The sequence below is a fragment of the Gavia stellata genome, chromosome 32 (genome assembly GCF_030936135.1).
Source record: "Gavia stellata isolate bGavSte3 chromosome 32, bGavSte3.hap2, whole genome shotgun sequence".
Lineage (NCBI taxonomy): Eukaryota > Metazoa > Chordata > Aves > Gaviiformes > Gaviidae > Gavia > Gavia stellata.
Window position 1 is genome coordinate 164,406 of NC_082625.1, and position 27,849 is coordinate 192,254.

The window sequence follows — 27,849 nt, forward strand, 5'->3', positions numbered from 1 at the left end:
TCTTCTTCCTCCTCCGGGCCGCTCTCCGAGCTGCTCGTCCCCACCAGCTCCTTGGCCTTGGGCATCCTACGGGAAGAGCCGCGCGTCACGGCCCGTCCGCCCAGGAGCGCCGGGGCCGCCCCCCCGGCGCTGCTCGTACCTGAGAGAGCGCGGCGCGTGCGGCAGGCGGCCGGCCCGCGGCCTTCTCGAAGAGCCAAGCCCCGCCCCGCCCCGCCGTTCCCTGCTCTTCGCCCAGGGCCCGCGCCCGCGCCCCCGCCATCCGGCCAATCGCTGCGGCGCTGCCCTCGCGCCCCGCCTCGTCCGCCGGGGCCGCGCGGACAGCGCCGAGCGCCGCGGGCGGCCCGGCCGCAGCCCCGGCCGCGACAGAGCTGGCAGCGGGGCTTGGTCTGGGTTTACGAGAACGCTGTTCTCCCTGTGCCCTCGCGCTGAACCGGGCAGGGAGCCCGGAGGCCCGCGCAGCCCGGGAGGGCAGGCCACCGCCGCCGGGCTGAGACGCAGCGAGCAGGCGCCGGCCCGGGTGCGGCTCTGCTGCCGGCGGGCACCAGGACGCGCTCCAGCCGCCGCGGAACCAGCCCGGCAGCGGGCCGCAAGTCCCCGCAAGGGAACAGCACCGGGGAGGCAGCAGAGAAAGGCATTCCTGGGGCTTGGCAGATTCACCCAGCGGCTCCAGGGCCCCAGCAGCAGAGGGTCTGGCCTCCTTCAGACAGCCCCCAGGGAGCCAAACATCCCGGCCAAGCAGGGCATGCACCGAGACTCGACTTTGTACATCCTTACAACACATGTGGGAAGCTGGGGCAGCTGATGCTTGACAGGAAAGTCTTGCCAAGGAGAACCCCTTAGATACTCGGTCACTATGAGGAGGCAGAAATGAAAGTACAACCTCCATCTTTTCCCTTCTGTTGTGTTTCAGTCAGTCTCCCACCCTGCAACTATGACCACTGTGGTTTGTAAGACTTGGACTGACGCGTGCTCAGGGAACAGGTCTCTTGCAATGTTTATAATTTGAATAAATAGTTTATAAGTGTTCAAACAGTCCTTTGGTAATTGACAGAGGCACAACAATCTACCACTAGCATACGCTGTGTTGGCTTCTCAGGTAGCCACTTTTTCCACAGTATTGAAGCTGTCTTGCATAGAAACTTTAATTGCTTCAAATCAGTACAAACCCTTTGAATAAACAGGAATTTGCTCACCGCAAGGTGCTAGAGTCTTGCTCAGGGTCTGTAAATGTTTTCTGTCACACTATTTTACTTTTGACTATGTAAGAGCTTACATCATCCCTTCTAAACACATGCATTTTCTCCCTTTTTGCAGGGGGTCTATTCCTTCAAATAATGCAATGAGATTCCAGCTTTTTGAGCTTCCAGCAGCAAATAGTTCTCCAACAAACCTGTTCATCAAACCTACTGACTTGGTTTATTTTTCCAAGGGAAAAAGGGACAAACAAAGAAAGAAATGAAAAATGTTTAAATACTTAAATATTATTACATTTATAGTCAGAAAAAATATGTAAATCAACTGCACTGAATTTTCTATTAGCTTTTAAATATTCAGCTCAATATACATTTGTTCTTTAGAACACACAAGAGATAAATAATTGAGTTAACATTGCTAGATAAATCGACTCTTTTTCCTGAGCTGCAAATATTCAAGATTATAACCTTGAAGTTGCTATCCAGTAACTACAAATGGAAACCAAACAGATCAAAGTGAGCAAGCAAGAGCCCACACTTGAGTATCCAGAGGCCCAATTTACTGAGACACATAGTAGCACCCCCATCATTTCAGATTGGTAAGTCAAGACTGAACGGCTCTTAAATGTAAAACCCAGTTTGGCTACGAGGTGCAGGAGAAGCTCGGTATTTTGGCTTGTGCTATGAACAACATGAGAGTGCATGATTTAAAACAAACAAACACCACCACCCCCCCCTCAACCAAGCCCCACAACAATTTTAGGTATCCGTGGTTTTAAGCATCTAGATTGTGGTGACTCCTCCACCCACAGACAGTGGGGCACCTAGCTCCATTTTGGCTTCGGAGTCTTTTCTCTTAGTACTGAGTACAAGGCTGGGGTTCATACTGCACAGTAGTACTTATTTCACAACAATGAATCAACCTCTCTTATTTGGGAGATCAACTGCAATAGTCCAAACTACTTGCATACAATCCCCATTAGTGCCTGTGTGGGTGGGACTGGACAGAAGGAATGAACAGCTTCAGTGCTTAAAACCTGTTGGAAAACCAGATTTTTGTGAGCTGCAGACTTTGACAGCACCAGGACAACAGGTAAAGTCAGACAGACAGCAAAGAAAATTGTTTTATGGCTAGAAGCATCAACTGCTAGCCACTACTGTATATGTGGACATAAGCTTTCCATGCTTCTTCCTTCCAGGTCAGGCAAACTCCTGATAGAAAGGCTAGGTAAAAATAGGGGCAATAAGAATCAGCTACGCAGAGCTGCAATGTTGTGGAGAACTTTTATTTTACTAGAACAGCTGTTGGATTTCTGCCTTTGCATGTCGTGTTGGTGACAGAATTGATCAGATATGCTGCAGTATGGATCAGCACCATTTTTCTTGTTTTTTCAAAACCTAGCAGAATAGCAGGGTCTATTTACAAGCTTCTCTGCCAACTTCCCAAAGGAAACAGCAATGTGGGAACTAAGTTCACTCCCAGGATGGGCAGGCACTCTGTTCTAACTATGAGAAAGTTGGAATTTGACTATCTCAGATTTGAATATATAATGTTTCAGTGCACATGCACTTTGATCAAAAGCATAAACCCTTATCTGTAGTAAAAACTACTTTCTATGGCAACCAGCTACAGATACACAAAATGCATCCAATCAGATTATAGGACAAATTACCCTTGTGTGGGAGACAGTGATGTACAATCCCAACTGCCCTTCAGGTTTATGAACTCTCATTTACCTCTATCCACCTTTCTTTTAGATAGCTGCCACTGGCTTCCGGCACTGCATCAGGAGTGTTAGCAGTTTATTGTTGAGACCACAAGGAGCTGAAGTGTTTGCTTTAATGCTACAACCTTGACAGGGACATAGCTGCAACCACACTGGGTTGCCTTGGTGGAAGTTTTTGACTCTGAACTTTGAGCTTCTCATCTGGAAGACTGAAGGTTGACAGTCTCCACTGCAAGGAAGAATGCTCCAGGCCCGTTCTGTTCTCTGTTGCCCACCACTTGCAAATTTTATATGCATCAAGTCAAGCTGCAGCAGGATTGCTAACGATAAGTAATCTGCTGGATTGGAGGGAACACCTCCTCTCCAAGTGTAACACACTAGAAATGTATGATGCAGCTGGAGGCCTCTGAAACTACTTCCAGATATTCAGAACGTAGAGAGAAGTTCTTCAGATAGTCACCGTACCGTGCATGTTCTGAACCTACACAGTCCAGAGCATGCACCTTCCCATAGCACAACATATGTAGTCTCTAAGGGCAGAGCATAAAAGCCAGCGGAAACAATCAAGGCTCGACTTCCAGCCACTCCAACAATTTCTAAAATCATAAATTCATTTGGCAGAGGAGTGTCACAAACACTTCATGCATGCAGAGAGACATATTTTAAATAAGCACTCAAAAGACCAGAAAAAGGCAAGTTTCCCTGTAGGACTGATATTTCAGGAGCGCTTGGTACCATGCCACCTTCTGATATTACAGTGAGCCACTGACATCAGCATGCTCTCCTGGAAAAGACCCTTTAAAGAACAAGTTGCTACACATCTGAAGTAGCAGAAAGCACACATCATGGGGTAAGGGTACTCCAAGAAGGAGACTACAGTGAAACAAAGAAAGATGGATGGAAATCAGTGCTTTGGTCCCCATCCAAAGGACAAGGACAGTGACTGGCCACAACAATCCCTTTTCTAACAAGTGCACGCGCAGCAGCTGTGGTACAGACAAGGATGCACAGCTTGAATTTTCCTTGCATACAGAAAAAGGGTACACCTTCATTCAAACCCACAAGAGCTTTTCAGCCTCTGTAAAAGATGCTATTTTAAATATAAGTAGTCATTTTAAAAAAAAAGGTAGTCACCATGGCCTGTGAAGAGACCTCATGTGCACAGAACAAATTACAGAAAGGACTGAAACATTGTGGAGTGGCAGGACAGTAGTATTCAGCCAGGACACCTTCTAGAACTACAACTAGCCTAGGACTTGTAGTCAGCATCTTGATATGTTTTCCAGAACTTGAGGGTAAACAAAGTGCAACACTGCCCAAAAAGGGCATTCAGCTATCATCAGAAAGTGGTAACAAGTATCCTGCTTACCTTGGATGGTAGAATTCAGGAAAGACTTAAACTTAAGATGATGACAATGCTTGAGCAACTGGTTACCTGGCCCTCCTGATCTTTGCACAGCACTGGCAACTATTTTGGGCAACTACATAGCGCTCTCCATCCAGAAGCATCAGCAAACTAAAAATAAGGCTTGCTGAAGGATAAAAGTAACAGACAGCATATGTTCCAAGATACATTCTCTCAGGCAGAGTTCCAGAAACAGCCATGTTTAAAATGACATTCATAAAAATGCATTCTTTGTTTTGTTTTGCTTTTTAATGGCTAAGTGACCTGCCTCCCTTCATACTGTGGGCAGCACATGAAAGGACAGCAACAAGCACTTTGGGAACTTGCTCATATGTGCAGGCCAGGAACAGAGTTTCCAGAAATAATAGAGCTGAAAAATGTGAAATGAGACCCTGAGATGCAGGTGAACATGCGAAAACACCCCAAAATCCAGAACTCATCTGGAAGTGAAAACTAAGGAATGAAGATTGAAGGGATTACAGACCACAGGTCAGCAGGAGCTGGGCTGCTCTTGCTATTAATATAACCAGCTTGTTTAAATACATGGAACAGTACAGAACACAATCCTGCAGCAGTTGGGACTGTAGAACACCCCTTAAAAACCAAGCAAAAGTTTAGCACAGAGTGGTGGCAGCCATGAACTGTTCAAGGACCATAAACTTTAAGAGAAATCAAGTACACAGCAAAATGCATCCTCCAACAGAGACAGGAGAGAACCTGTCCTGATAAGAACCCTAATGCAAGGAACCCGTTTTAACAATCTTCCCTCATTCTGTCAATAACAGTCAAGATCGTTTACAGTGCACCTCCTGAAAGGGAATGAGTTATTGCACAGTTTAAATAAAATGCAAGACACTTGCTGCAGACACTGCTTGCTCAGCACACCTTTGTAAAGCCAGGCAGTGAACTTAAGGAAGAGGTGCCATAAGAAAACATGCTAGTAGTATTCTCTTTAATTTGCATGTGCACTTTTTTTTCTTTTAAACAACTGCTCTGAGTTCTTGTTTGCTGGGCAGAGATAACACGTCACTCTACTCTGTAGTTTAGTTTCCAAGTTGGTTGTATGGCACGTGTGTCTATGAAGGTGCTGGACTTGGTTTTACACTCATAGAAGCTGCTCAGAATCAGCTGTTCAGTGTTTAAACAACCTGCAGAACTACTGAAATTTCTGAGCCTCTCCCTCGCCAAAAAGCAAAAGGAAAACAGACATGGTGCAAGTCAGGGGACAAAGGTGAAGAAAAGCACTTAAAAAGGTGCACAAGAGTTAAAATTTCATTTTCTTTCTGCCTTCCTCCCCTCTATAGAGTAGCAAAGAGGAGACAGAGGAAGAGAAACAGCAGGATTCAATGGAAGGCAGAAGGTTCTTGATGGGCTCACCGATGGCTCAGTGCTGCTGTATGGGTGATGACTTGTTGCTTCACTGCTGCTTGGTTTTAAGGGATAATCTCTGTATCATCTTGTAAAGGAGACCAAAGTGCTGGAAACAGAAGGAAAATAAGTAACCATGAGTCCTTATAAATTCTAATACAATGACTGTGTTCTACACAGAGAGAAAACTTACTAGAAGGCTTAAAACAATACTCATGTGCAAATGCAATACCTCGTTTGGATCATCCACTAGCACTCTCATCCTGAAGACAGAGTGGGACTTGGTGAATTAGGAGGAATTATTACCACGAAGCCAGTTACTTGAAGTTGTACAGAAAGTGACGGCTTACAGAAGTGTTTGTGCAGGCCTGTATCACCCCCATTGTGAAGATGCAAACACTTGTTTAAGATTTTACATTTTTGATGCAATTCTGTTCCTCCTGAAGGGGAGGAGGAAGCTTCAGATTTCAACACCTGCATGATACTGGTCACTACAGAAACACTGCTGCTAGCAGTTTCAGGAATGTAAAAGCAAACCAGGCAAACACAGAGATTCCCAGTAGTTCACAATCCTTTAACTGGATCTTCTCTTTCACCATTTCACCAGTGGCATAGAAATTCACTTAATTCCTCTTTCGATTCTGCTTTGATTAATTGCATTTTGATTCAGTAACAGCTACTGCAGATATCTGACAGATATAACAAGATCCAGGTTTCAAATAATTTGTAATAACAAATGTGATGAAGACAGGTGACGGAAATAAAAGTATATGTTTTCCGTCCTGTTTATGTTGTTACATTGGATTTTTAAATGCTTGTTGTTTCCCCAAACAAATAATGAACACAAATAACATGAAGAGATCAAAATTTAGATTGACCCAAAATGCTTCCCTTTCATTCATGTTCTTCAGAGAACCTGGCCAAGATCAGAAGCCTAGCTCACAGTGGCTTTGTTAACACTTAAGCAAAACCACTAAATTTAAGCTGGCTGGCCAAGGCATGGAGTATCATGTTTCCAGGAGTATGGACACAGGATGTATTTATGGTTTCATTGAAAACAAAACAAACCAAAACCCTGAAGATGCATTTCTAAGCTGCATCCCTAAGCTGCATCCCAAGTTCAGATACTGGAAGGATCTCCTAACACTCCTAACTTTCTACAAACTGCAAACCTTTACCATTACAGCAGATTTTACTCACCTTGAGAAGTTTCAGTCTGAAGCTGTTACATAGACAAAATAGCTTAACAAGTGAGTTGTGCATGTCCTTGACCAAGAGAAGGTCATGTGCACGACCTTGACTCTATAAAATAGTTTTGCACTAGAATGGCAAGAGATTGCCTGCAGCACAGCCAACTGAGATACTAAAAAACATACGTATCAAAACAGCCAGACATTTTGGATTACTGCTTTTAGAGTGGGGTGGCATTATTGTTCCAACTTTGTTGCTCAGACTGTGTGAGCACCAGCTACAGTAGCTAATGTGATTTATGAGAAAAATAATACATCTGTCTCCTGCTTCTCTTACCTGCACTGCAACATAGGCAACACCAAGGTAGGCTGCAATACAGACAGCCAGAAGCAGGTCAAAGATCGCTGGCTTGACCCTGCAACAAAGAACGAAGACATGAAATTGCTACAGCAAGTACTGCCACAGAGTGAGACAACAGCCCAACATGCCCAAGGTAATTCCATACCTGTATGCATTCATCACCTGTTTCAGCTGGTCATAGAAAACAAACTCAGGGTCCCTGTGAAAAGAAGAAATTCTTCAGGTTGTATTACACTTCTTGACACTGCAGCAAGGACAGCCCAGACCTCTGCTCTCAAGGAGTTCATCGAACCAGAGACAGGTAAACACGACCACCTTGCATACCAGTTTTGAACTGATTTTAGTTGTCAAGTCTGTCTTTTCCTATAATCAGAAGCCTAAGGATACAATTCAGAACACATGCTGTTCAGATGTCTCAGAAGAGGCACACGGAAGACACCTCACTGGGTTCATTAAACAGCTTCAACCCAAGCACGTTAGACAGGATGGAATCTGCCTTTTTGCAATTAAATAAAGCTTTCTAGGGGACCTTAGTCTTTTCCTGCATTCAGAGAGAAGCAGCACTCAGAGTGGGAAGGGTGGAACCAAAACAGTGAAAAAACAAGCTCTTCAGACAGAGGGAGCTGCTGGGACTTGTTACTGTGCCGTGATGAATGATAAGAGCTTTCTCTGGGAGAACAGAGACCATGAAGCAAAACTGACAGGAGAGCAGGAAAGAGCAATCATTTCCAGCTACACGCCAAGAAGCCAGAAAAGCTGCAGCTCAGAAACAAAATTCATTGGGGGGGGAAGACCGTTTGCATGGCCTGGTTGGTTCTTTCATCTCTTTTCTTACCGTTTGTCTGCCTTTACATGATGCTGTTTGACATCCTTCAGGTAGCGACCCATATAATATTCTAAGGTGTTGAGGAAGGTGCTGTCTTTATCAATCAGCTGGGCAGCCCTGGGCTGACTGCTCAGCCAGTCCATCACCGATTCTAGTTGCTCCTGCTGGATCTGCTGCAGAAAAATACCACCAAAGAAAGGGAGTCAACCACACATATGCTGAGACCAGACCTCTCTCCCAGACTCTTGATTCCATCTTCCCACTGGTTACAAAAATGCACTGTGCTCACCATCTGATCCGTGAAGATCTGCAGATCTGCAGGTGCTCCCTGCAAGGGAAAAAAACCACCAGGCTACTGGGGAGAGCAAGTGTGGTTGGGCAGGACAAATCTGGCTAGCACTGCACGATGGGCAGCTCTTACCTTGTCTGTTAGATTGTAGATGACCCTTGTCAAAGCCTCAGCAATGATCCTAGTATTCCTGGTTAGTGCCTTAGTGTCTATTCGTGCCCTAAAGCAAAAGAGGGGATTATGGACTTGTCAATGGGATCAGCTTCCTCTAGAACCCACCCTTTTCCACCGCATCAAGCATGAGCCTGAATCCAGAGCCCAACTCCCAGTGTTTTTTCACCCATTATTTGACCATCAGAACAGCACAAGCAGTCATGAGGCCAATTTGTGTTTATGGGCTGGATTTCAACTGCAGCCTTCCCTAAAGCCTCTAACCTCCTATCCATGATGCTGTTGCGCAGGCTGTCCCGATGGCTCTCCAGATGGGAGATGGTGAATGCTGGCAAGCGTCGGATTGCAAAACGCTCATGCTCCCATGCCAGCATGTCCTCAGCCAAGTTTATCTTCTTGTGCACCATGGAAAACTTCACGTCTGGAAACTGGCTGGCAACAACCTGAGGGAAAGGACAAGCCATCCAGGGTGTCATGCTGCCCACTGCATAGTCCCATCTTGCACTGTCCAGTCCACCTAGACTAATTTTTTTTGTGTTCCAGAAGGTAAATACAATTCCACTGTAAGGTGCAGTTACTGCCATTAAAAAGCTGTTTTCATGTCAAAAAAGCTGTTTTAACGTTACTACAGGGTAGCTTTTGCAAGCAACAAGCCATATGGAAGTGCAGTGGAAAATGCAACAGATCTAGTCTGCTTCATTTGGGACTGTGGCATGACGATTTGTCTGCACTTCAAATCAAGTGACCATAAACAATACATGAAATATTCCAATGGCACACCCTTTCTTCACATCTTCCTTCCTTCATTCCTCTCTTGGAGAGCTGCAGCTCCCCATAGTAAGTCCCAAGTTCCCATCTACTGAAAATGTTCTCATTACCATCTCCAGTTCTTTCAGAAATGCATGCTGCAAGGTCCCCTCCTTGGGAGGCTTTGAGACATGGAGATGAAGGCTATTGCCTCGGCCCAGAGTATCAAGGCAGAGAACAAATGCTACGTTGTCCTGCAGCAGGCTGGAATCTGGAAGAGAAAAATCCAAACCTTTATTGCTATGTTTTGTGCTGGGATTTCCATCCCAAAAAAGCAAGGCCTGCACAAGGAGATTCTCATAGGAGGGCTGACATACTAGACACTTAACACAATCGTATTAACAGAGGCCTTGACACAGAACATGCTGGAATGCCAGCCCCTTACTCACCAGTGTGGTCCAAATTGTCTTCCAGCCACCGCTTGGTTCCTTGATAATTAAACTTGCCACCTCCAGATGCAAAGAACAGCAAGTTATACCTGCCCACCAAAGAAGACAGAAAAGTGTTAGCACACTGCACTCCATGGCTACAGAACTCCTTTACTCCTTCTGAGCTGGCTAAAACAAAATCTTTTCTCCAGCAGTCCTAAAGTTAATAATCATGAGCAGCAGGTCAGTAAGATAGTAAAGCTATTTACAAGGGAATACATGGAAGGACTGAACTGACTTGTGGTCAGACAAAAAGCTTCAGCTTCTACCAACACACTGTAGTCACTTAACGCACTCACCACACTTGGAGGTGTGGTGAAATCACAACAGCTAGCACCTGACATTTAAGGCAAACTGTCCATCAACAAATGCTTCCTACATGCCACATACTAAGGTAATGGCAGGACAGGGGTAAAAGGAGGGAATTCCCAGTGCCTGAGGATGGCCTCTATTTCCCACATCATTCCCTCCACTTGTCCCCAAGTTTGAGCAGAGCTACAGCAGAGAAACCAAAAGAAGGAGCTTGGCCATTAACAGCAGCTGTACTCAGAAGGAAGCAAAACAGAGCAAAAGTAGTAAAAGACTGCTTGTAACACTCTACAGGTCTGCAGCAAAAGCCCTTCTTATCTGATCTCAGCTATGCACATTCAACTAAGAATAGGACAGTTTCTTACCCAGCATGGGTACGTCTGTAGGTGTAGAGCCGTGAAAACAGCCTGGCTAGTTCCAGTAGCACTGAGATACCACTGCCATTGGAGTCAGCACCATGTGACAGCCACTGCAGGATGAAGTGTGACAGAGACAAGGTGACAACCCTACATTTATTGTCATATACCAGAATAGGCTTCAGGATAGCACACCACCATGCTCTACCTATAACTGCCCCGTGTCTCTAAGGCCAAGAAAAAACATAGGGGCAGAGGCCACATGGGAAAAAAGACAGGAATACACAGTCAGAAACAGAGAGCTGCAGGAAGAAAGAATACTCACTGGAGCCACTCCAAAAGAATCATAGTGGGCAACTATCACAACAGTGGGCAGGTCTTCTCCACCCAGCCCCGTAAGCCTTCCCTGCAGAGGAAAGAGATCAGTGTCACTCAGCATCGCCCTTTGTGTGCCTGTACAAAACCAGCCTGACTTCTACACACCTGTGAGTCTGCAGTGACCTCAGTTCTGAGGACTTCAGATACTTACCTGGCTGAGACTCCCCTGACTTCCCCTGTAAGTCCAAATGTCTGATGAAGTCCCAATAAAAGAAGGCATCCCATCAATGCTGCCAGTTTGAATCCATACACAACTCACCTCCACACTGGGTATGAGCCAGTCATTGATAGCTTTGCTTTGAGCCCCACTGGTCACCATCTGGAAGCCATTGGCAGTTGCCGTGTGCAGCAGAACTAGAACAAAAAAAATAAGTACACCTGGAGAAGTCTCATCCCTTTTTTTCCCTTGCTAACTGAACTCTGGAGAGACCAGCTTTAAACCGTTTAAGCCCTCTCACTTGTCGCTTGTGTTTATACATTGACACGGAATCCTGGTGACCATGCGTTTTCATTCTGGCCTGAAATCCCAATATTTTGAGCTGGCTAAGACAAAATCTTTTCTCCAGCAGTTCTAAAGTTAATCATGAGTAGCAGGTCAGTAAGACAGTAAAGTTATTTACAGGGGAATACACGGAAGCACTGAACTGACTTGTGGTCAGACAAAATGCTTCAGCTTCTTCCAACACACTGTAGTCACTTAACATCTCCAATGTTGTTTTTAACTTGAGTTTTGCTTTCTATCTTACTTGCAACAGTGTGAAGCTGAGAACTCACTCCAAGCAACTGTATTTCCAAATACAGTCAAGTAATTCTCTTAAACTGTGTTTTCCTTCCATTAAATCTCAAAGCACTTTAACAAAGACAGAATAAACATGAAGGCAACAGAACACTGGTTCATGGTGCGTATGACACAGCAGACTGCTTCCAGAGGTGGGATCAGGACTATCTTCCTCTAAACCTTTCCCCCACTTGTCAGAACTCACCTTCTGCAGCTGAAGCAGAACCCTGAGATGCAGAAGCAGCCCGTGTTTGTTCATAGATAGACAACAGCTCTTCATCTTCCACTGCAAAGTAGACTGGCACAATGGTTTCCATAGCAAGCATTTCCGGCTCTATCTCCATGAATTGCTGAGGATTTAAGTGACACACAAACTTAGCATCTGCTAAACATGCAAGAGGGCAGAAAAAAATTAACAACCGAAGCAGAGAGAGAAAGTTTTAAAATTAGAATATGATTTGTTGTGCAGGAGCATTCAGTCCTACAGCAACCCAAGACTCTTTCCCTCTCAAATACATCTCCCACTGGAAGAGAAAGGGAACTTTTTTTTTTACCCTTACAACATCCTGTGGGACAGAAGAGATAGATCGCGGCAAGATGATCACCACAGCACCAGCTGACTGGCGGAGAGCCTTCTGGTACTGCTCATAGGAGAAATCCACCAGCCGCATCATGACGCAGCGGCGGCTCAGGACATCCGCTTCTACAGTGCGGGCTTCAGTGTTAAGCACTGCGCTCCTGGTGCCTGTGAGGAGAGAACAGTAAGAGGTTTTGCAAGTGATTTCATCGCATCCCCTTTGCTTGAGCCTAGCTCTTTCTCAGAACAGTCTTGGTGACAGTCTGATGAACTTCAGAGCAGCCAGGACCTGCAGAAAGCTAAGTTCATCTCTTACCCCTTGTCCAAGAAGGAACAGAGATCTGTTTTTTTTCCTTGCATCCATCAGAGCAACATCTGTGCAGCCATGTCCTGCCAGGCTCCCCCTACTCCAGCACTACACAGCCTTGACCACCTTCCAGTCTTCCTCTCCACCTCAACCACGCAGGCTACCTGTTTGCTCACCTGCACCCAATACCTGCAGACAGCAATACATGTGGAGAAAGCCTGGCCTCTTGCTTTGCAGCCTACTGCATCCTCCAGCTGTAGGATCATGTCTGCAAGCAGAGGATGCAAGCTGTGCAGAACCACTTTGTGAAAGGACACAAGGCTACCCCATGTCCATCCAAAGGGCTGTTCTAGCTCACCCACTGGGATGTTTCTGTGGCTAAGAAAAATCACAAATGAGCAAGCTGCTTCTAACTGCTCGCTCTTTCCTACTCTCAGTTTCAGCATATCAAATCCCCCACAAGAAAATGCAATCCTTTGGAAGAACAGCAGTCTGGAGGCTTGCCAGCAGCTCCAGCATTTTCCAAGAGAGGACCACAAGGAAATCTTGTATAAACAGAGACGTTCAAATCCACTTTACGATTTGTAATGCTCCAAATCCAATTTCTTCTTGTATAACTCTGGCACCTACGTTGAAGACTTCATCACACTGGGTCCCCAAGCAGCCAGGGAAGGAGCAAGATGCTCCAGAAAGCATCTCAGCCTATACCAAATAGGAGTGTTCCTAAAGATTAGCTTTAAACCTGGCTTAACTTAACTCTAGCTTTAGTTTGGTCTCATCAAATGTCAAATCACCTAAACAAGAAAAACCTGTACTTCCACTGCATAGTATCAGTGAGGGCCATACACCCAGAAATGGAGTTAAAGCATGACCTGAATTCTCCACACAGAGCTTCTACACTGTATAACAAACAACTATTAACAGCAGACCCCTGCCCCCAATCAGAGAAAAACAATTCATAATGAGGACAACTCCTCCACTATTCCCAAAACAATGATGTGTAAACATAGCAAAGTGTGGATCCAGAGTTCTGCTCCCAGCACAACCCTCTGATATCTAAGCAGAGCAGACCCAACAGTATTTTCTGACAGCACAGCAAGTCAAGTTGATTTTCTGTAGCTTCACTACAGAGAACTGTTTAATAATAATTCATTTACAATCTAAAGAACTCTACTCTAACAGTATTAGAGGAAGTCCAAGTCTGTTCTTCAACTGCTCTATGACTGATGTTGACAAAAAACTCTTCTCCCCCCTGCAAGAAAAGGCTCAGCAGCAATCTCTATTTGGTCTTTTTGGAAAAGAATATGAGAATCTGGAATAACAAACAGCTTTTATCCTGAAGGACATCTGGCCTCAGAACACACATGGAACAGGAACATCAGCTACCCAAAGGGGCTGGTAAGGAACAAAGGAAATACATAATCCACTGAGCTAAAAGGCTCCAGAAAAAGAAACAGCATAAACAATTAATTGCAAGCATCTTAAAAAACAGCGTGTGGCTTTTTGAGAGTTCACAAAATATTCCAAAATATGTTGTGAGCGCTTGGCTAGAGAGAACACTCATGCAACCAAAGTCAAAGCCAGCTGAAACACATGCCTCCTGCCCCCATCAAGCCTGCCAACAAAGATTTACCACCACATGAGAAAAGAGATAGCTTAATATCACCATGAGAGAGCCTACCTTGGATCTAGTGAGGTTCTCAACAACAGAGGTCTCAAGATGTGGACACATTTTGAGAAACTGTGATGGAAGAACCCAGGAATAATTTCAGATATTCAGAAGCTACCAGTAGCATCTGTAGTTTATACAAAGTGTGCAGGCATAGCTGGCATTTCATAACTTCTACTGATGTTTGATCTTATGAAGATCTGAAAGATCTAGAGACCGAGTCTCATGGACAGTACAGAATAAATGTCAGGCTGTAATGCCAGACTGTTAACAGACATCTGAAACTTAGGCCACAAAACAGACAGCAGGAAGAGTCACTCATGGACAGAATACATGCCCTGATCTGGAATAAAATATCTACAGAAGACTCAGAAACAACACTTGATGCTGGGTTAGTGAGTACAAGGGGGTGGAGGCTAAGGGTTACAACACTTCAATGATTCACAGAACAGGTTGTATTTCTGCCCCAAAGAAAGGTGTTGCACAATCGGCAGCCTGGAAGCAACAGAACAGAAGAACTGAAGGTCAATTGTAACATAAAAGAACTGTAAAAGAAAAGACTCTTGAATGAGGAGACACTAGAGCAATAGACACTGCTAACTGAGGCTGATGAAGAGGCTGAAGAGCAAAGAAAAATCAACCTGTCAATAGAGGAGTCAAAGGCAAGAGAATAACACTACACTTACAACCAAGTTCCCCAGTATGCAAGAGGACTGCAGCTGACTACTTGAAACACAGGGAGTTCAGCCCACAGACAGGAGCCTGCAAGGGCACAGCAGGGTCCTTGGATACCTCTAGGTCACCATGTGGGATCTCTCAGCACCCTCCTCCTCGTGCTGAGACTGGGCAGTAAAACTCAACGGGACGGGGCCCACCTACGGCCTCCCCTAGGTCTGGGCCCAGAGCCGGGCCCGGCTGTAGCCTCCCAAGGCCCTCCGAGCTCTCCTGCAGCCTCCCCTGGGCTGGGTCGACCTCCCCGAGCCGCCTGCAGCTTCGCGGCCTACCCTGGGCTTCTCCCCGAGATCGGGGCTCTTCTCAGGGCCGCATCGGCCCTGAAGCGGGCCGCTGCCAGGATTCGTCCTCCCGGAGGACCGAGGCCTGGCGCAGGCCGGTGGCGGAACCGCGCCCGGCCAGGCCGTGCAGTCTCTCACCGTAGGGCTGCCCGCCCAGCTCGTACTGCTGCATGCGGTAGACCGTGAACTCGTGGGCGGCCTCGGCGGCGGGCGGCGGACCCAGGAGCAGGAGCACGGCGGGCACGAAGAGCAGGAAGCTGAGCGGCAGGCACGAGGCCTTCAGCACCGACTCCAGCACCTCGCCCGCCTCCTCCAGCATCGCCGCGGCCCCGGCCCCACCGCTGCGGCCTGCTCCACCGGCACGCACAGCACGCACGACGCAGCACACACCACCCGCGTCTCCCGCGGTCTGCCGGGAGCTGTAGTTCGTGAGCCGCCGCAAGGGGCGCTGGGAGCTGTAGTCGCGGCAGCCCGTGCAGCGGCGTTGCCGCCCCGCCTGACCTGCAGGGGGCGCTCCGCCGCGGCGGCCGCTGCCGGGTCGGACTACGGCGCCCGCAGCGGGGCCCGCCCGGCGCCGCCCCTGGCCCGGGGCAGTGGCTGCCTTCCCCAGCGCTCCCTCCCGCCGCCCTCCGCGCCGGACAGACGGGCAGGGCTTTCCGCGCCGGCCGCCCGCGGCAGTGGAAAGTGTGAAGCGGGCCCGCGGGGCCATGTCACGCGCGTCGCCGAACAGCGGCGGCGAAAGTGCCCGGTGCCGGTGCGTGTGCGGGGCACAGCGCAGCACCTCCCCGGGCCGTGCTGCCGCCGGCTGTGCCGCCTCGGGAGCGGAACGGGGGCCTCCCGCCGCCACCGGGAGTGGGGTGATCCCGCTGCCCCGGGAACGGGACGGGGGGGCTCCAGCTGCCCCGGGCCTGCGCACGCTTGGACACGGAGGGCGCAGTGGCGAGGCCTTGCACCGAGCAGGGAGGTGGGCCCCAGCCGAGGGGCGCGCTGGGCCGGCAGCCGGGCCCTGCCCCAGCTCGCAGTCCTGTACCGCACTGGCCGCCTCGGTGCCTCCCTTGGCGGTATCAGACCTCCTGCCCTGCTGCGAGGAGGCCCCTTGCCTACAGGACCCGCCGCTGGGTACCTGTCCTGCAGGAAAATCACAGCAAATCAAACAAAGGCTTTCTTATCATCTAGATTTATTGCAAAACAAACGGGCTGGAAGCTCAGCACCTCCTGCTGATGGGCTGGGCCAGCAGGTTTTAAGTCTTTGGGAGCTTCTCCGCCTCAGTGCTTGGGTGGCTTTGGTCTCCTTGCATGGTGAGAGGAGGCATTTGGGTGCTGCTCTGATTTTTCACTTGGTTGGGGAATAGAAGAGCAGGAATCTGAGGTGCAAGCTGGCAGTGCCTTCTGAGCCCCACTGGGTCTCTATCAGACCCAGGCAGGAATGGGACTATTTTGGAGCCAGACATTTTCCATAGCACAGAACAGCCCTCCCAGTACCAAGGATGAAGCCTGGCCCCAATGAACTTCAACCTGCAAGCCTGGCATGTGGGTGTCCTTGTGCCTGCCTGCCCCCCACCCCCCACCCCCCCACCCCATGCCAGCAGGCATTCTGCATGTTCTGTTGGCTCCTTTGGAGCTGCTAGTGCTCCTTGACCCCTGTCACAGCCCGAGCCCTGCTGCAAAGGTCTCCAAGCCCTGCAAAAGCCTCTGCTGGCCCCAGCCATCCTTGCCCTGTGAGCAGTTCCCACACACACACTGCCATGCAGCACAGCTATCTGCCTGCCGACAGAAACATCTGTTTCTGCTGCCAGCTGGGCTGTGTCCATGCACAACTTGGCAGCCTCTTAAGCTTCCTGCCCATGAAGTTGCAGCAACTTGGGATCTCTCCTGCCACTTCAGAGATACCAGCCAGCAAACTGACGGGGCCAGAGGCCGCAGCCAGGCAATCGCTGGCCTGCAAGCTCAGGGGAGAGAAGGCATGGCATTCAGAGAGGCCAGGGCAGCAGTGCTCAGCCCTGGGGCAGCAGGGAGAATCCATATGTGACTGCTGTGAGCCTGGGGTCCTTAGGTGCTTTCTCTGCTGTTGATGCTGCCCAGTTCACGGCAGGTGGAGATCCTCAGAACATTTCCTCGGCAGAGCATGGGCAACCCCCTTCTCCAAATGTAGTAGCGCTTAGAGCAAACATGCTAGGATAGACCCCTCCATTCCTTTCCCCAGCTGTGCTGAACTTCAGAAGGGCTTGGGGCAGGCTCCACGCCACTCTTGCCAGGTGATGACTCTGTTCCAGCCTATTGAAGTGATTCTTGCAAATCTGTTCTGTTGCAAACACTGTTTTCAAAAAGGTTTCTGGAAGGACGCAGCCTTTTTGGCCCAAAAAGGAAGAGGAAACAATTCCTGCTGCTGCTTCTGTTCAGGTGTGAACCAAACCCCACTGGAGACAATAGAATGCAAAGCCATGTAGAAGCTGCTGTTCAATCTTCCAGTGCCCACCCACCACAGTGGGCACCTCCCCCCGTGTGGGGACCTTAGAACTTGGCAGATTTGCTGGAGCATGACCAACGTCTGTGGGAAGCCACAGTGCTGTGAACCCTCTGCTGTACAGGGTTATGATGTTACCTGAGAGGTTCAGCCAGATGGGAGCAGGTAGCTTTGCCATGCAGGATGGCACCAGACTCCCCAGTCACTCTGAGTACCTCCTTCTGCCCGTGGTGGTGCCAGGGCAGTCACTGCAGGTGCAGCCCCATGGCCAGAGGCATGCAGGGCTCTTACTTCTTGCTGCCAGGCTGTAAGCACTGTCGCACCATTTGCCCAGGCACAGTGCCCAGCCTCTGCACGCTGGTGAGGGACTGGGCTGTTGCTGCAGCCCTCTGCCATCCTGTGGCTCATTTGTGCTGCACTACAGATATAGGCACTTTGTTCCTGGCCAAGGGTCTCTGACCTGCCCCACAGCTGTACACACTTGCACTTGCAACCCAGTTGTTCTTGACTCCCTGGCAAGACATCAAGCCTGCATCCTTTCTAGCAGTTGTGGCCATCACGTCAGTTCCTGAAGGCTGTAAACTGCAGGAGAAGACTCAGGTATTGCCTCCAGCCGTGCATGACATGCAGTGGCAGCACTGCCAGCCCAGCCTGATCCCAAGGGGTTGGGGGGCAGTCTGGTTGGAGATACCCACACTATTCCTCACTGTGCCCTGGAGCAAAATACCCTCATCTGGGCACATACAGCATCTATATACATGCACACACAGAGCAGGGTCCCCTTATAACCTAGGCACAGCAGTTGTCTCAGCAGTGCAACTATCCCAAAATGTGCCCATATCCTTCACTCCCATCTTAGTCTGTCCCTATGCTGCACCCACACTGAAGCAACATCCCAGTCTGAAGGGGCTGGAAATCCTGGCCACAGTTAACAACTGGGGTGGGACTGCACCTGGTCAGCCTGAGATGCGTGTAGACTACAGTTCTGCCAGGCCAGGACCAGCAGCATGAGGTCCTGGTGGGCTGTCTGGCATCTCTTGCTCTCCCCATGGCCTCTCAAAGGCTGGGGAGATTGCTCATCATGCTGGAATTGCTGGAGAGAGGTGCTCTGGGCCGGGCATTTAGTGCTACAGAGCTGCGGAAGCTCTCCCGGTAGCGAAGGGAGCTCTCTGTGGATGAGCCAGAGTTGATGTCTGTGATGACCAAGCAGTTCCCAGGCTTGCAAAGCCCAACCCTGACACAGCAGCAGCACAGCAGGCTTCCCACAGCACGGCGCACCTCCACGCTCCGGAGGGAGTAAATGATGGGGTTAATGCCTGAGTTAAGCATGGCCAGAGCCAAGGTCCAGTCCAGGTTGTGGAGGTGTGTGCAGGTCTGGGTCTCACAGAAGACGTCAAAGAGCAACAGGACAAAGAGAGGGCTCCAGCAGATAATGAAGGCACCCAGGATCATCAGCACAGTCTTGAGCAAGCGCAGGGACCGTTTGCGGCTGTGCCGAGAACTGGTTTGCTTAGAACTGGCCTGGACCAGCTGGAAGATGGAGATGTAGAGGCCGATGATCCCCAGGAGGATGATGCTGAACATGACTACGGAGAAAAGGATGTAGTTCTTGGAGTAGAGAGGCAGGAGGACAGAGCAGGCATTGAAGTCACACAGACAGTTCCAGCCCAGCAGCGGAAGCAGTCCAATGATGAAGGCCAACAGCCAGCAGAAAACAATCAGGCTGCGTAAGCGCAGGGTCTTGCTGGCTTCATTCTCAGCAATCGGCCTTACCATGGCACTGTAGCGCTCGATGGCAGTCACAAGCAAGCTGAAGGTGGAGGCAGCCAGTGCGATGAAGAGGATGCCTTCCCGCAGGAACCAGAGCTGAGGTGACAGCTGGAAGGTCTTCTTGCCCGAGAGGCAGAGATTAGAGAGGTAGGCAATCCCTGCAAGCAGGTCGCTCACGGTGATGCTGGCAATGCAGGAGTAGACCCAGCGGCGGGCTCGCAGACACCGCAGGATGGCCAGCAGCACAAGCAAGTTCTCCAGGATGATGATGCAGCTGATGATGGCAAAGGTTGTGCGGATGAGACCCATGCCCTCATCCCCAGACTGCCGGTTGGTCAGCTTGCCTGTGAAGTTGTAGTGCTGCAGGATGATGTTCACATTCCTCATGGCAGCCAGCTGCAGGCAGGAACCTTTCCTGTCGAGCAGGTCATGTCTGAGCTCAGGATACTGAGCAGAGCCCAGTGGAAGGGGAAGGGAGTGATTCACCAACCAGCTCAGCTCTGGACCATCCATCTTCTGAGCCTAGGTCAGCAGCCAAGGGATGCACGATGGAGCAAGGGTTGAGGTGGGCTTTGGAGCAGACCCTCTATTTGAGGGCTGAAGACAGCTGTGAGACTCTGCCACACAGGACCGTCTCTGAACCCAGCAGCCCTACCCAGCGTGGAGAGTTAGAGCCCTGTCTGCCAGCCCCACGGCACTGAAAGAGCAAGGGGAGAGGAGGGTGAGGTGTTTTGTAAGTCCACACATGAGCATGGGCTTCCTGTTGTTTAATAAAGTTTCCTGTTGTGAGCTAGAGTATTGACATAGTTTCTAACAGCTGTCATAATTTCTCAGTAAGGGTTTGGCTATTCTCAGCTTTGCTGTGGTTGTGAAGGTGGGACATGAATTAAATAATGTGTCAGACCCCTCTTTGAGTCAGGGCAGGCTGCGTTGAATGGAGTAACACCTCCCACCTTTATGGGTAGGGTGTGTTGGGCTGAACAAGGCCAAGTGCTAGTAAAAGCACCCAGACAGCCTGAGACACTAAGTGCTTTGCCTTTTGTGGTGTTAAATTCACCTCTGAGCCTGGCAGAGAGCAACTGCCTCTTCATCAACTGCCCTGTGCACCAACCATGCCCAGATACATCCTTCTCCGAGAGGAAGCTCCATGCTCTCACCCCTCTGGGCTCCTCCATGGGCCCAGATCCTGCCAGTCTCTCAGGACACATCCATCCAAGTCCTGCCCTGTCAGCGCAGCAAGTCCAGGCACCTGTGTGTCTGAAGCTAGGGCTCAGCTCCATCCAGTTCAAAGGAAACCAGCTGGTCAAAGCCCTGCATGTGCCCTGACACTGCACCCGCCACCTTCAGGTCTCCAAGGACCTGCTAGAGATGGGTCAGGTTCTTCCCATTGTCCAGGTCACAGGGAAACAGAGGCACAAAGCTACTGCCTCTTGCCTGGCATTGCAGAAGGCGCAAGGGGCTGCACTGAGACCAGAACCCGGGAGTCCTGACATGATTGTAACATTAATGGCTATCATTGACCTATTCCCTGCGTCTGCAAAACTTGACTGGAGAGAAAGTCTTGCAATGTGCTATTCCCAACCCTGGCTGTTGAATTTGCCTTATGACTCACCTGTCATGACTGGCCTGAGGCTCTTGCTGCCGGAGGGAGGTTCAGCAACTAGCAGTGCTCTCCAGCTGCTTGTCTGAGGCCCAGCACAGAGTACGTAGTGGGGAGGGCTCCTCGTGTGAAATAAGTGAGACTTCTACCTACCAATGTGGAAAAAGGGAAGTTACAACATCAACCACATTTCTGTGCAGGATGGACCCCACCCAAAACAGCTGCAAGGGGACATAGAGAAAAGACAGACAGAGCACCTTTTAAGTCAGGATCACAGCAGAAGCTGTGCCCTGCTTTCTGCTTTCACCTGTGTTCTCACTCCAGACTGGCACAAAGCCACAGAGAGGTCCCCAGCTGAGAGCAAAGAGTGGTGATTTCTTCCATCAGCATGGCAAGCAGGGACTTATCCTGGGAGTCCATCCAGGATGAGTGGAGAGATCCCAGCCTGGATCACAGCGTAGACAAGTGGAAAATGAAAAGGAGGTTCCTGCTGCAGGAAGTCATGTGCAGGCAAGAGTGGTTCTCATCAAAAGCTGAGGGCTCCACCCTCCACATTCACCGTTTCAACTGGTGTTTTGGGCTTTTCTATCAGCAACATGGAAAAAAACTTACGCTGATAAAGTCAGAAGATGACCCCAAGATTGAAGGAGCGGAAATCAGCAGGAAGGCTGGGCCATGAGCGCAGTGCAATCCAGAGGAGTGCAAGGTTGCACATTCAGCACAAAAAGCATGCTCCCAAATGGGCTGAACAGATGCTCCTGGCACAGCACTGGAATCAAAAGGGTCAATGTGATTTTTGCACATCACCCCTGCTGCCTTCTTGCTTCAGGCTGAGCCTCCAGCTAATGTGTGTGCTCAGGACAGAACTGGTGGGTCATCCCTAAAAGATCAGAGGATGAAGAAACTTGCCTTGTCAGCGGCCCTAAGTAGCTTCTCAAACAGCTGGCAGCATGTGAGCAGTCTCAGGAAAGAGATATCTGACAGGAACAAGCTCTTTGTCAGTGAGATCTGTAGAGAGTGTGGGGCAGGTGGGAGGCAAATGCTTTTGATGGCAGGAGGGCTTGAGGCAGATAAGCAGATAAGCTCAACTCACTCACCCATGGGGTGACAGGTCCTCCGGACCAGCAAAATATCATTGGCTCTTCCTCATGCCCCTTCCATAAGCACAACAGGAGCTGCCTAAAAGGCAGGATTGATTATTTTGTCAAGACCTGTTCCAGTGAGACAAAACCTAGTTCCTTGCTCTGTCCTAGCACCTGGCTTGTTTGGCCTTTCCATAGCGGAGGGGACTGGGTACCTGTGAGGCACACCACAGTTTCACAGCGAGTTGTGAGGGGGACTGGCTCTGGGAAGCTGCCTGAGCTGTGTCCCAGCCCTTGCTGCTGCCATTCCAGCACCCTCTCACTCCTACTCCCCCAAGAGCCTGCCGAGCTCCCTGCCTGGTGGCAAGTCACCCACCACACACCTCAAACACTGCTCCCACCCCACAGCAAGTCAGGGCACAGTCCCGTAGCCTGGGGCGCCTGGGGGGACTTGGGTCCCCTCTACTCCATGCAATCAGCTCAGCAGAGCGGGACCTCGCTGGCTGGCACAAATCTGGCCCCACACCCCCTCAGAGCTGCTGCCACCAGACCCAAGGCAGGGAGTCCCCAGCTGCATGGCTGGGGGCAAATGAGGCTGCCCTTGAGCTGGGGACCAGCACGAGGGAGAGTTCCTGTTGTTCTGCAGTGGCTCCCCATTGCTGTCTGCACAGACGCAGGCTGAGCTTTATCTTGGTACTTCTCCTTTGTTGCCATTTCAGTTCAGATGTTCTTTCTCTGAAATGAAGGGGGGTGGGGGAGGGACACCCCATCTGCAATGTTTCTCATCTCTTTCCTTCAGATCAAGACCACAATCTACTTGAAACTGCCTGATAGCTGCTGAGTGCTGGGCTTGGAAGGACCAGGAGAGGTATGGGGGCCAGCTGCAGCCCCCTGAACCCTCTGCCAGAGCCATGGCCGTAGCAGGTGTTCACGGATGCTGAGATGGGGTGCCTTAGCTGCAGAAGCTCTGGAGCTCTCCACAGCCTGCTCCTACCGAGGCCAATGGGAAGGCAAAAGCACCTTGGCCCCAGAGGCAAAAGTTTGCAGATAGAGACACCCAGAGAGGAGCAGGGCAGGAGCAGCCTGGAGCCTGGCTCCCTGGCTTTGCGGCCAGTGGCATGCCCGGTCACTCCTGCCCTGAGACTGCCCACTCCCAGGAGAGTGTCCAGCTCCAGATTGTGGGGGGTTACGAGCAGCCGCGGGGGAAAGACAGCAAGCTACAAATGCAAGATAAAATACCGATGATTTCTGTTGAGGTTTTCCTGCTGTGCTGCTGCACAGTCCTGATTAAAACTTGTCTTTTCAGACATTCTGATTAAAAAAATCCCTGGGTGAAGCTCTGTGGAGAGCTCTGCCTGGTGGGCCTAGCCAGGCAACCCCCAGGCTGGCTCATTGACAGCTGGCATCTCCATCTCTGTCCCACAAGTCTCCCTCCCCACCTCCCCACCCACCCATCCTGTCTCCCCCCCTGTGTGGCCCCAGCACAGCCCAACATCAGCCAGGGCATCCATTCGCCCGCAGGTGTTTTTCTGCTCCAGGAAGGGTGGAGTTGTGCTGGTTTAAAAATGACTGATTGTTCCTGGCAGTTGGTTGGTTGCCCTTCCCAGCTTTGGTCTCTCTACTGTGCAGCAGCAGAGGGTCATCTTTCCAGTGGCGCATCCCAGTGTCCAGCATGGTAGGATGCTTCTGGCTCCGGAGGAGCTGGGAAGAGCCAGCGAGGCCCCTCTGACTTGGGCTGATACCAAACCCTGGGGACCTGGCCCTTCACAGTGCTCAAAGAATTGTCCCAGGCACAGTTGTGCCTGGGTGTCAGTTAAATGAAATTGGGTGGTGGTGATGGTGGGTCCCTGTGGGAAAAGAGTCTCTGCAGTGCATCGCTGTATTTGAAGGAAAACAAGAACATGAAAGAGAAAGTTTCAGGATCATCTCCTTTAGACCACATTAATGACCTTAAATGGCAAAGTTTTGTTGATTTTTTTTTTCTTTAGGTGGCTTTTCTTTAGAAACTTGTGTTTCCTCAATGCAAAAACATGAAACAGAAGGCAGACAGCTGCATAAAATGCCCCTCCCCACCTCCCCCCCAAAAAAGATAATTACTTGTCATCCCAATAAAACATATCAGCAGTGGGCCAGCCTAGATCCTGTCTCCCATGGTGTCACACCTTTCCCTCCTTTGCAACAGGTTTGAGATTTTGACCTTTTGGCTGATCTGCAGTGAAAGGCACTGAGTGTTCCCAGTGCTCAGTGCCTGTAGGATGGGAGCTTTGGAGGCACTCATGCCTCAGCATCCCTCCAGAGTGAGAATGCCACAAACGTAAACTCACGAGTCTCACTTCTTTACAGTGTGGCATTTCATGCAGCTCCTGACAGCCGCTGGCAATTGCCAGAGAAGCAATTCCTCCCCTCCCTGGGGCTGGATTTTAGCCTGGGTAGCTCAGAGGGGCTGGAGAAGCTGGACCAGCTCAGTGCCTGGTCTCTAAACACTGCCCAGCACTGGCTCTCTTGGTGTGCCTGGGACAAACTCAGCTTCCCCCTAGCATCTTCGACCGTGTAACCACGTCTCCAGTGAGCAGTCACGTCCCCAGGAGCGAGGGAGCTGCGGGGTGCTCCCACCACCCCCACTCAGTCTGACATGGCCAGCCATCGTCAGCATGGCGTGACCAAGGCTGTGAGGCTGCTCCAGAGACCTGGGTCCCCTGTGCAGGATCCATAAAATCCCTCATGTGAGCTGACCAGCGCTGCTTTGCACCCTCTGGGGCAGGGCCTAGCTCAATGCCAGACTTGATGCCACAGGCTCAGAGCTGAGAGCTGTTTCTTCCCATGTTCATGTGGGGATGGCAGGGAGGAACCAGTCCTCACACAGGAAACGTGCCAGGGAGGGCTCAGCGTAAACAGCCCAGTGATGCCTGCGCAAGGGGGAGCTGGCAGGGGTGTGGTTCCAAGCACTGCGCAGAGGAAATCGGGCTGGTTTGAAAGTTAACCCAAGCACTGTAGAGGAAGGACAAGCAACACACCTCCCTGCGGTTAGTGCTGCCTGGCTGGGGCAGGGGCAATGTGTTTACTGGCAGCAAGGTTGGTGCTGCTGCACTGTGTCTGGAGAGCATAAATTTATTCCAAGCTCTGCTGCTTACCATTCTGTGCATCACTTCCTCCACCTGCTGTTTCTCCTCCCTGCTTGTTGTACATAAGAACACCAAGCAGTTTGGGGCAGAGAACTGCTGTGTGGTTTCTACTGTCTGCAGCATAGCCTGGCCCTGGTACTGCTGACCCACCGGCTGTTACAGAGCAATAATGGCCCTGGGCATCTGAGCTTGGAGCTTTCAGCTCAGCACCACTGGGACTGAGAAGAAAGCAAGACCTTTGCACGAGGTTGTTTCAGGATACAGACTCATGGAGAGAGCTGCTGCTCACAGACAGAAACTAGGGATCAGAGTGCGGTGGGAGCCCTGTATTTGGAGTACAGTTTTAATCAAACAAATGCCCTGATGTCCAAGGACTAGTGTGCAGGATAGCCTATGCTCCCAGACCTCCCTGCCCAAGTTAGTACAGCCCTACCACGAACGAGCCCAATGGCTCTTCTGATGTGCTGGAGACTGCTCTGGGCAGTAAGAGAGGGATATATTTATCTGTTGGTTTGTTTATACCTACACACATATTCTGATTTTATTTCCAGGAACTGTTTCAGGGGTTTTCCATTCTCATACCACAGCTCTCTGTCAAATGCCCTCCTCCCAGCAATGCAGACTAACTGACAGATCAGCCCCACTGCCTCCCTGTGCCCTCCTGGGACACTTGCCCTGTCAGCTTGCCTGTGTGCCCCCAGCATGGGTACCCAGCTGTCACCTTGCCCAGAGTCCCCCAGTTTTGAGCCCTGACTGGGAACAACGAGGACTGGCCCAAGCAGACAGGGGAGGAAGGGCTGGGAGAGACAAGTGTTGAGCCTCTCCGACCTGTGAGCAGGGTGCCAGAGGGCATCTTATCTGAGATGGCAAAATCAAGCCAGCACCAGCTCGCCGTGCACACGGTGGGCAGAGGCAACAACAGTACCTAAGCACTGTGCTTGTGCCAGGCCCAGCAGCACTGCCTGCACAGGGCATGTCTGCCACGAAGCAGCACCCTTACTGCGTGCCAAAGGGGTTTTTAGGACAGGTCTTCCTCCTGATCCACTCTCCTTTGCTGGGAGCCTTGGAGCTGTACGCGTTTTTTAACCTGAAATCACACTCAGCAGGAAGCAAAACTGATATCATGTCTCGGGCAGGCACAGCTGAGTTTAAACCACTTGTCACAGACCTACATTAGGACTGGTAACCAGAGACTGCTCCAGAGATGGTGATTTAGGATTAAACCAAGCCTCATATTCTTCAAGTGATGTGCAGGCCCTTGAGGAGAGTTGGCAGAAAGTGTCCCAGGGAATGGGCACGCAGGCAGGGTCTTTGGGTAGAAAAACCTCCCATAGCACAGAATCATAGAATCACAGAATCATTAAGGTTGGAAAAGACCTGTAAGATCATCAAGTCCAAACATCAACGCAACACCACTGTGCCCACTAAACCATGTCAAGCAGTGCCATGTCCACACGTTTTTCGAACACCTCCAGTGATAGTGACTCCACCACCTCCCCGGGCAGCCTGTTCCAATGCTTCACCACTCTCTCCGTAAAGAAATTTTTCCTAATATCCAGTCTAAACCTTCCCTGGCGAAACTTGAGGCTATTTCCACTTGTCACTTGGGAGAAGAGACCAACACCCACCTCTCTGCAACCCCCTTTCAGGTAGTTGTAGAAAGCGATGAGGTCTCCCCTCAGCCTCCTCTTCTCCAGGCTAAACAACCCCAGCTCCCTCAGCCGCTCCTCATCAGACTTGTGCTCCAGACCCCTCACCAGCTCCGTCGCCCTTCTCTGGACACGCTCCAGCACCTCAATGTCCTTCTTGGAGTGAGGGGCCCAAAACTGAACACAGTATTCGAGGTGCGGCCTCACCAGAGCCGAGTACAGAGGCATGATCACCTCCCTGCTCCTGCTGGCCACACCATTTCTGATACAAGCCAGGATGCCGTTGGCCTTCTTGGCCACCTGGGCACACTGCTGGCTCATATTCAGCCGGCTGTCAATCAACACCCCCAGGTCCTTTTCCGCCGGGCAGCTTTCCAGCCACTCGTCCCCAAGCCTGTAGCGTTGCCTGGGGTTGTTGTGACCCAAGTGCAGGACCCGGCACTTGGCCTTGTTGAACCGCATACAATTGGCCTGGGCCCATCGATCCGGCCTGGCCAGATCTCTCTGCAGAGCCTTCCTACCCTCCAGCAGATCAACACTCCCGCCCAACTTGGTGTCGTCTGCAAACTTACTGAGGGAGCACTCAATCCCCTCATCCAGATCATCAATAAAGATATTAAACAAGACTGGCCCCAAAACTGAACCCTGGGTAACACCGCTTGTAGGACCAAGGATTTGGGGCGGTGGGGGGCATTGAAGCCTCAGAATGCTAATTGTTCTATTGCCTTTGACTGTTGTGTTTTTTTTATCAGTTCCTGGCTGCAGTTACAAGCCCAAATTAGCTTATTTAAACCAGACGCCTGCAGAGAATCTGTAGTGACCTCAACCAGGCTTCTGGGAGGATTCCTGCTTAGGTGAACCAGATTGAAAGTACTCCAGGGATTATAAGGAGGCATTATCCCCTACGCCTCCAGCTGTCCCCATTCTGTCGATAGCAAATTGTTCATCTACACAGTAGAGGAAGGTGTTTTGGAGTAGCTGCTTTGCTTAAGAATGGCTAGCAGCTGCCC

The 27,849-nt window shown here is 50.3% G+C and overlaps 2 protein-coding genes across 4 annotated transcripts; both read right to left on the reverse strand.

The window, feature by feature from the left end:
• Positions 1 to 1,508: 1,508 nt before the first annotated feature.
• NCLN (nicalin) lies at positions 1,509 to 15,471 on the reverse strand. Of its 3 annotated transcripts, XM_059831767.1 has the most exons (16): positions 15,291 to 15,471; positions 12,141 to 12,331; positions 11,792 to 11,936; positions 11,068 to 11,162; positions 10,756 to 10,836; positions 10,440 to 10,543; positions 9,727 to 9,815; positions 9,409 to 9,548; positions 8,795 to 8,973; positions 8,492 to 8,579; positions 8,360 to 8,398; positions 8,080 to 8,243; positions 7,390 to 7,443; positions 7,221 to 7,299; positions 5,703 to 5,802; positions 2,215 to 2,230 (listed from the first exon to the last, which is right to left on the reverse strand). In XM_059831767.1, exons 1-15 carry the CDS (start codon positions 15,469 to 15,471, stop codon positions 5,743 to 5,745), a joined length of 1,689 nt encoding a protein of 562 aa, XP_059687750.1. In that variant the 3' UTR covers positions 2,215 to 2,230; positions 5,703 to 5,742. The 3 variants fall into 3 exon arrangements, with proteins under 3 accessions (XP_059687752.1, XP_059687749.1, XP_059687750.1); XM_059831769.1 differs by having other exon boundaries at positions 1,509 to 5,802; positions 8,080 to 8,240; XM_059831766.1 differs by having other exon boundaries at positions 1,509 to 5,802.
• A 3,201-nt stretch (positions 15,472 to 18,672) lies between these two features.
• Positions 18,673 to 19,899, reverse strand: S1PR4 (sphingosine-1-phosphate receptor 4). The gene has a single exon (XM_009817673.1). The coding sequence runs from the start codon at positions 19,897 to 19,899 to the stop codon at positions 18,673 to 18,675; it is 1,227 nt and encodes a 408-aa protein (XP_009815975.1).
• Positions 19,900 to 27,849: the final 7,950 nt, after the last annotated feature.

Bases quoted from the DNA above. Each gene is read 5' to 3' on its own strand.
- NCLN (XM_059831766.1), bottom strand. From the start codon at position 15,471: ATGCTGGAGGAGGCGGGCGAGGTGCTGGAGTCGGTGCTGAAGGCCTCG. The intron at 10,544-10,755 runs GTGAGTATTCTT...TTCATCCTGCAG, and splicing joins ATTCTTTTGGAGTGGCTCCA to TGGCTGTCACATGGTGCTGA. The intron at 8,244-8,359 runs GTGAGCACAGTG...ATTTTTCTGCAG, and splicing joins AGATCTTCACGGATCAGATG to CAGATCCAGCAGGAGCAACT.
- S1PR4 (XM_009817673.1), bottom strand. From the start codon at position 19,899: ATGGATGGTCCAGAGCTGAGCTGGTTGGTGAATCACTCCCTTCCCCTT.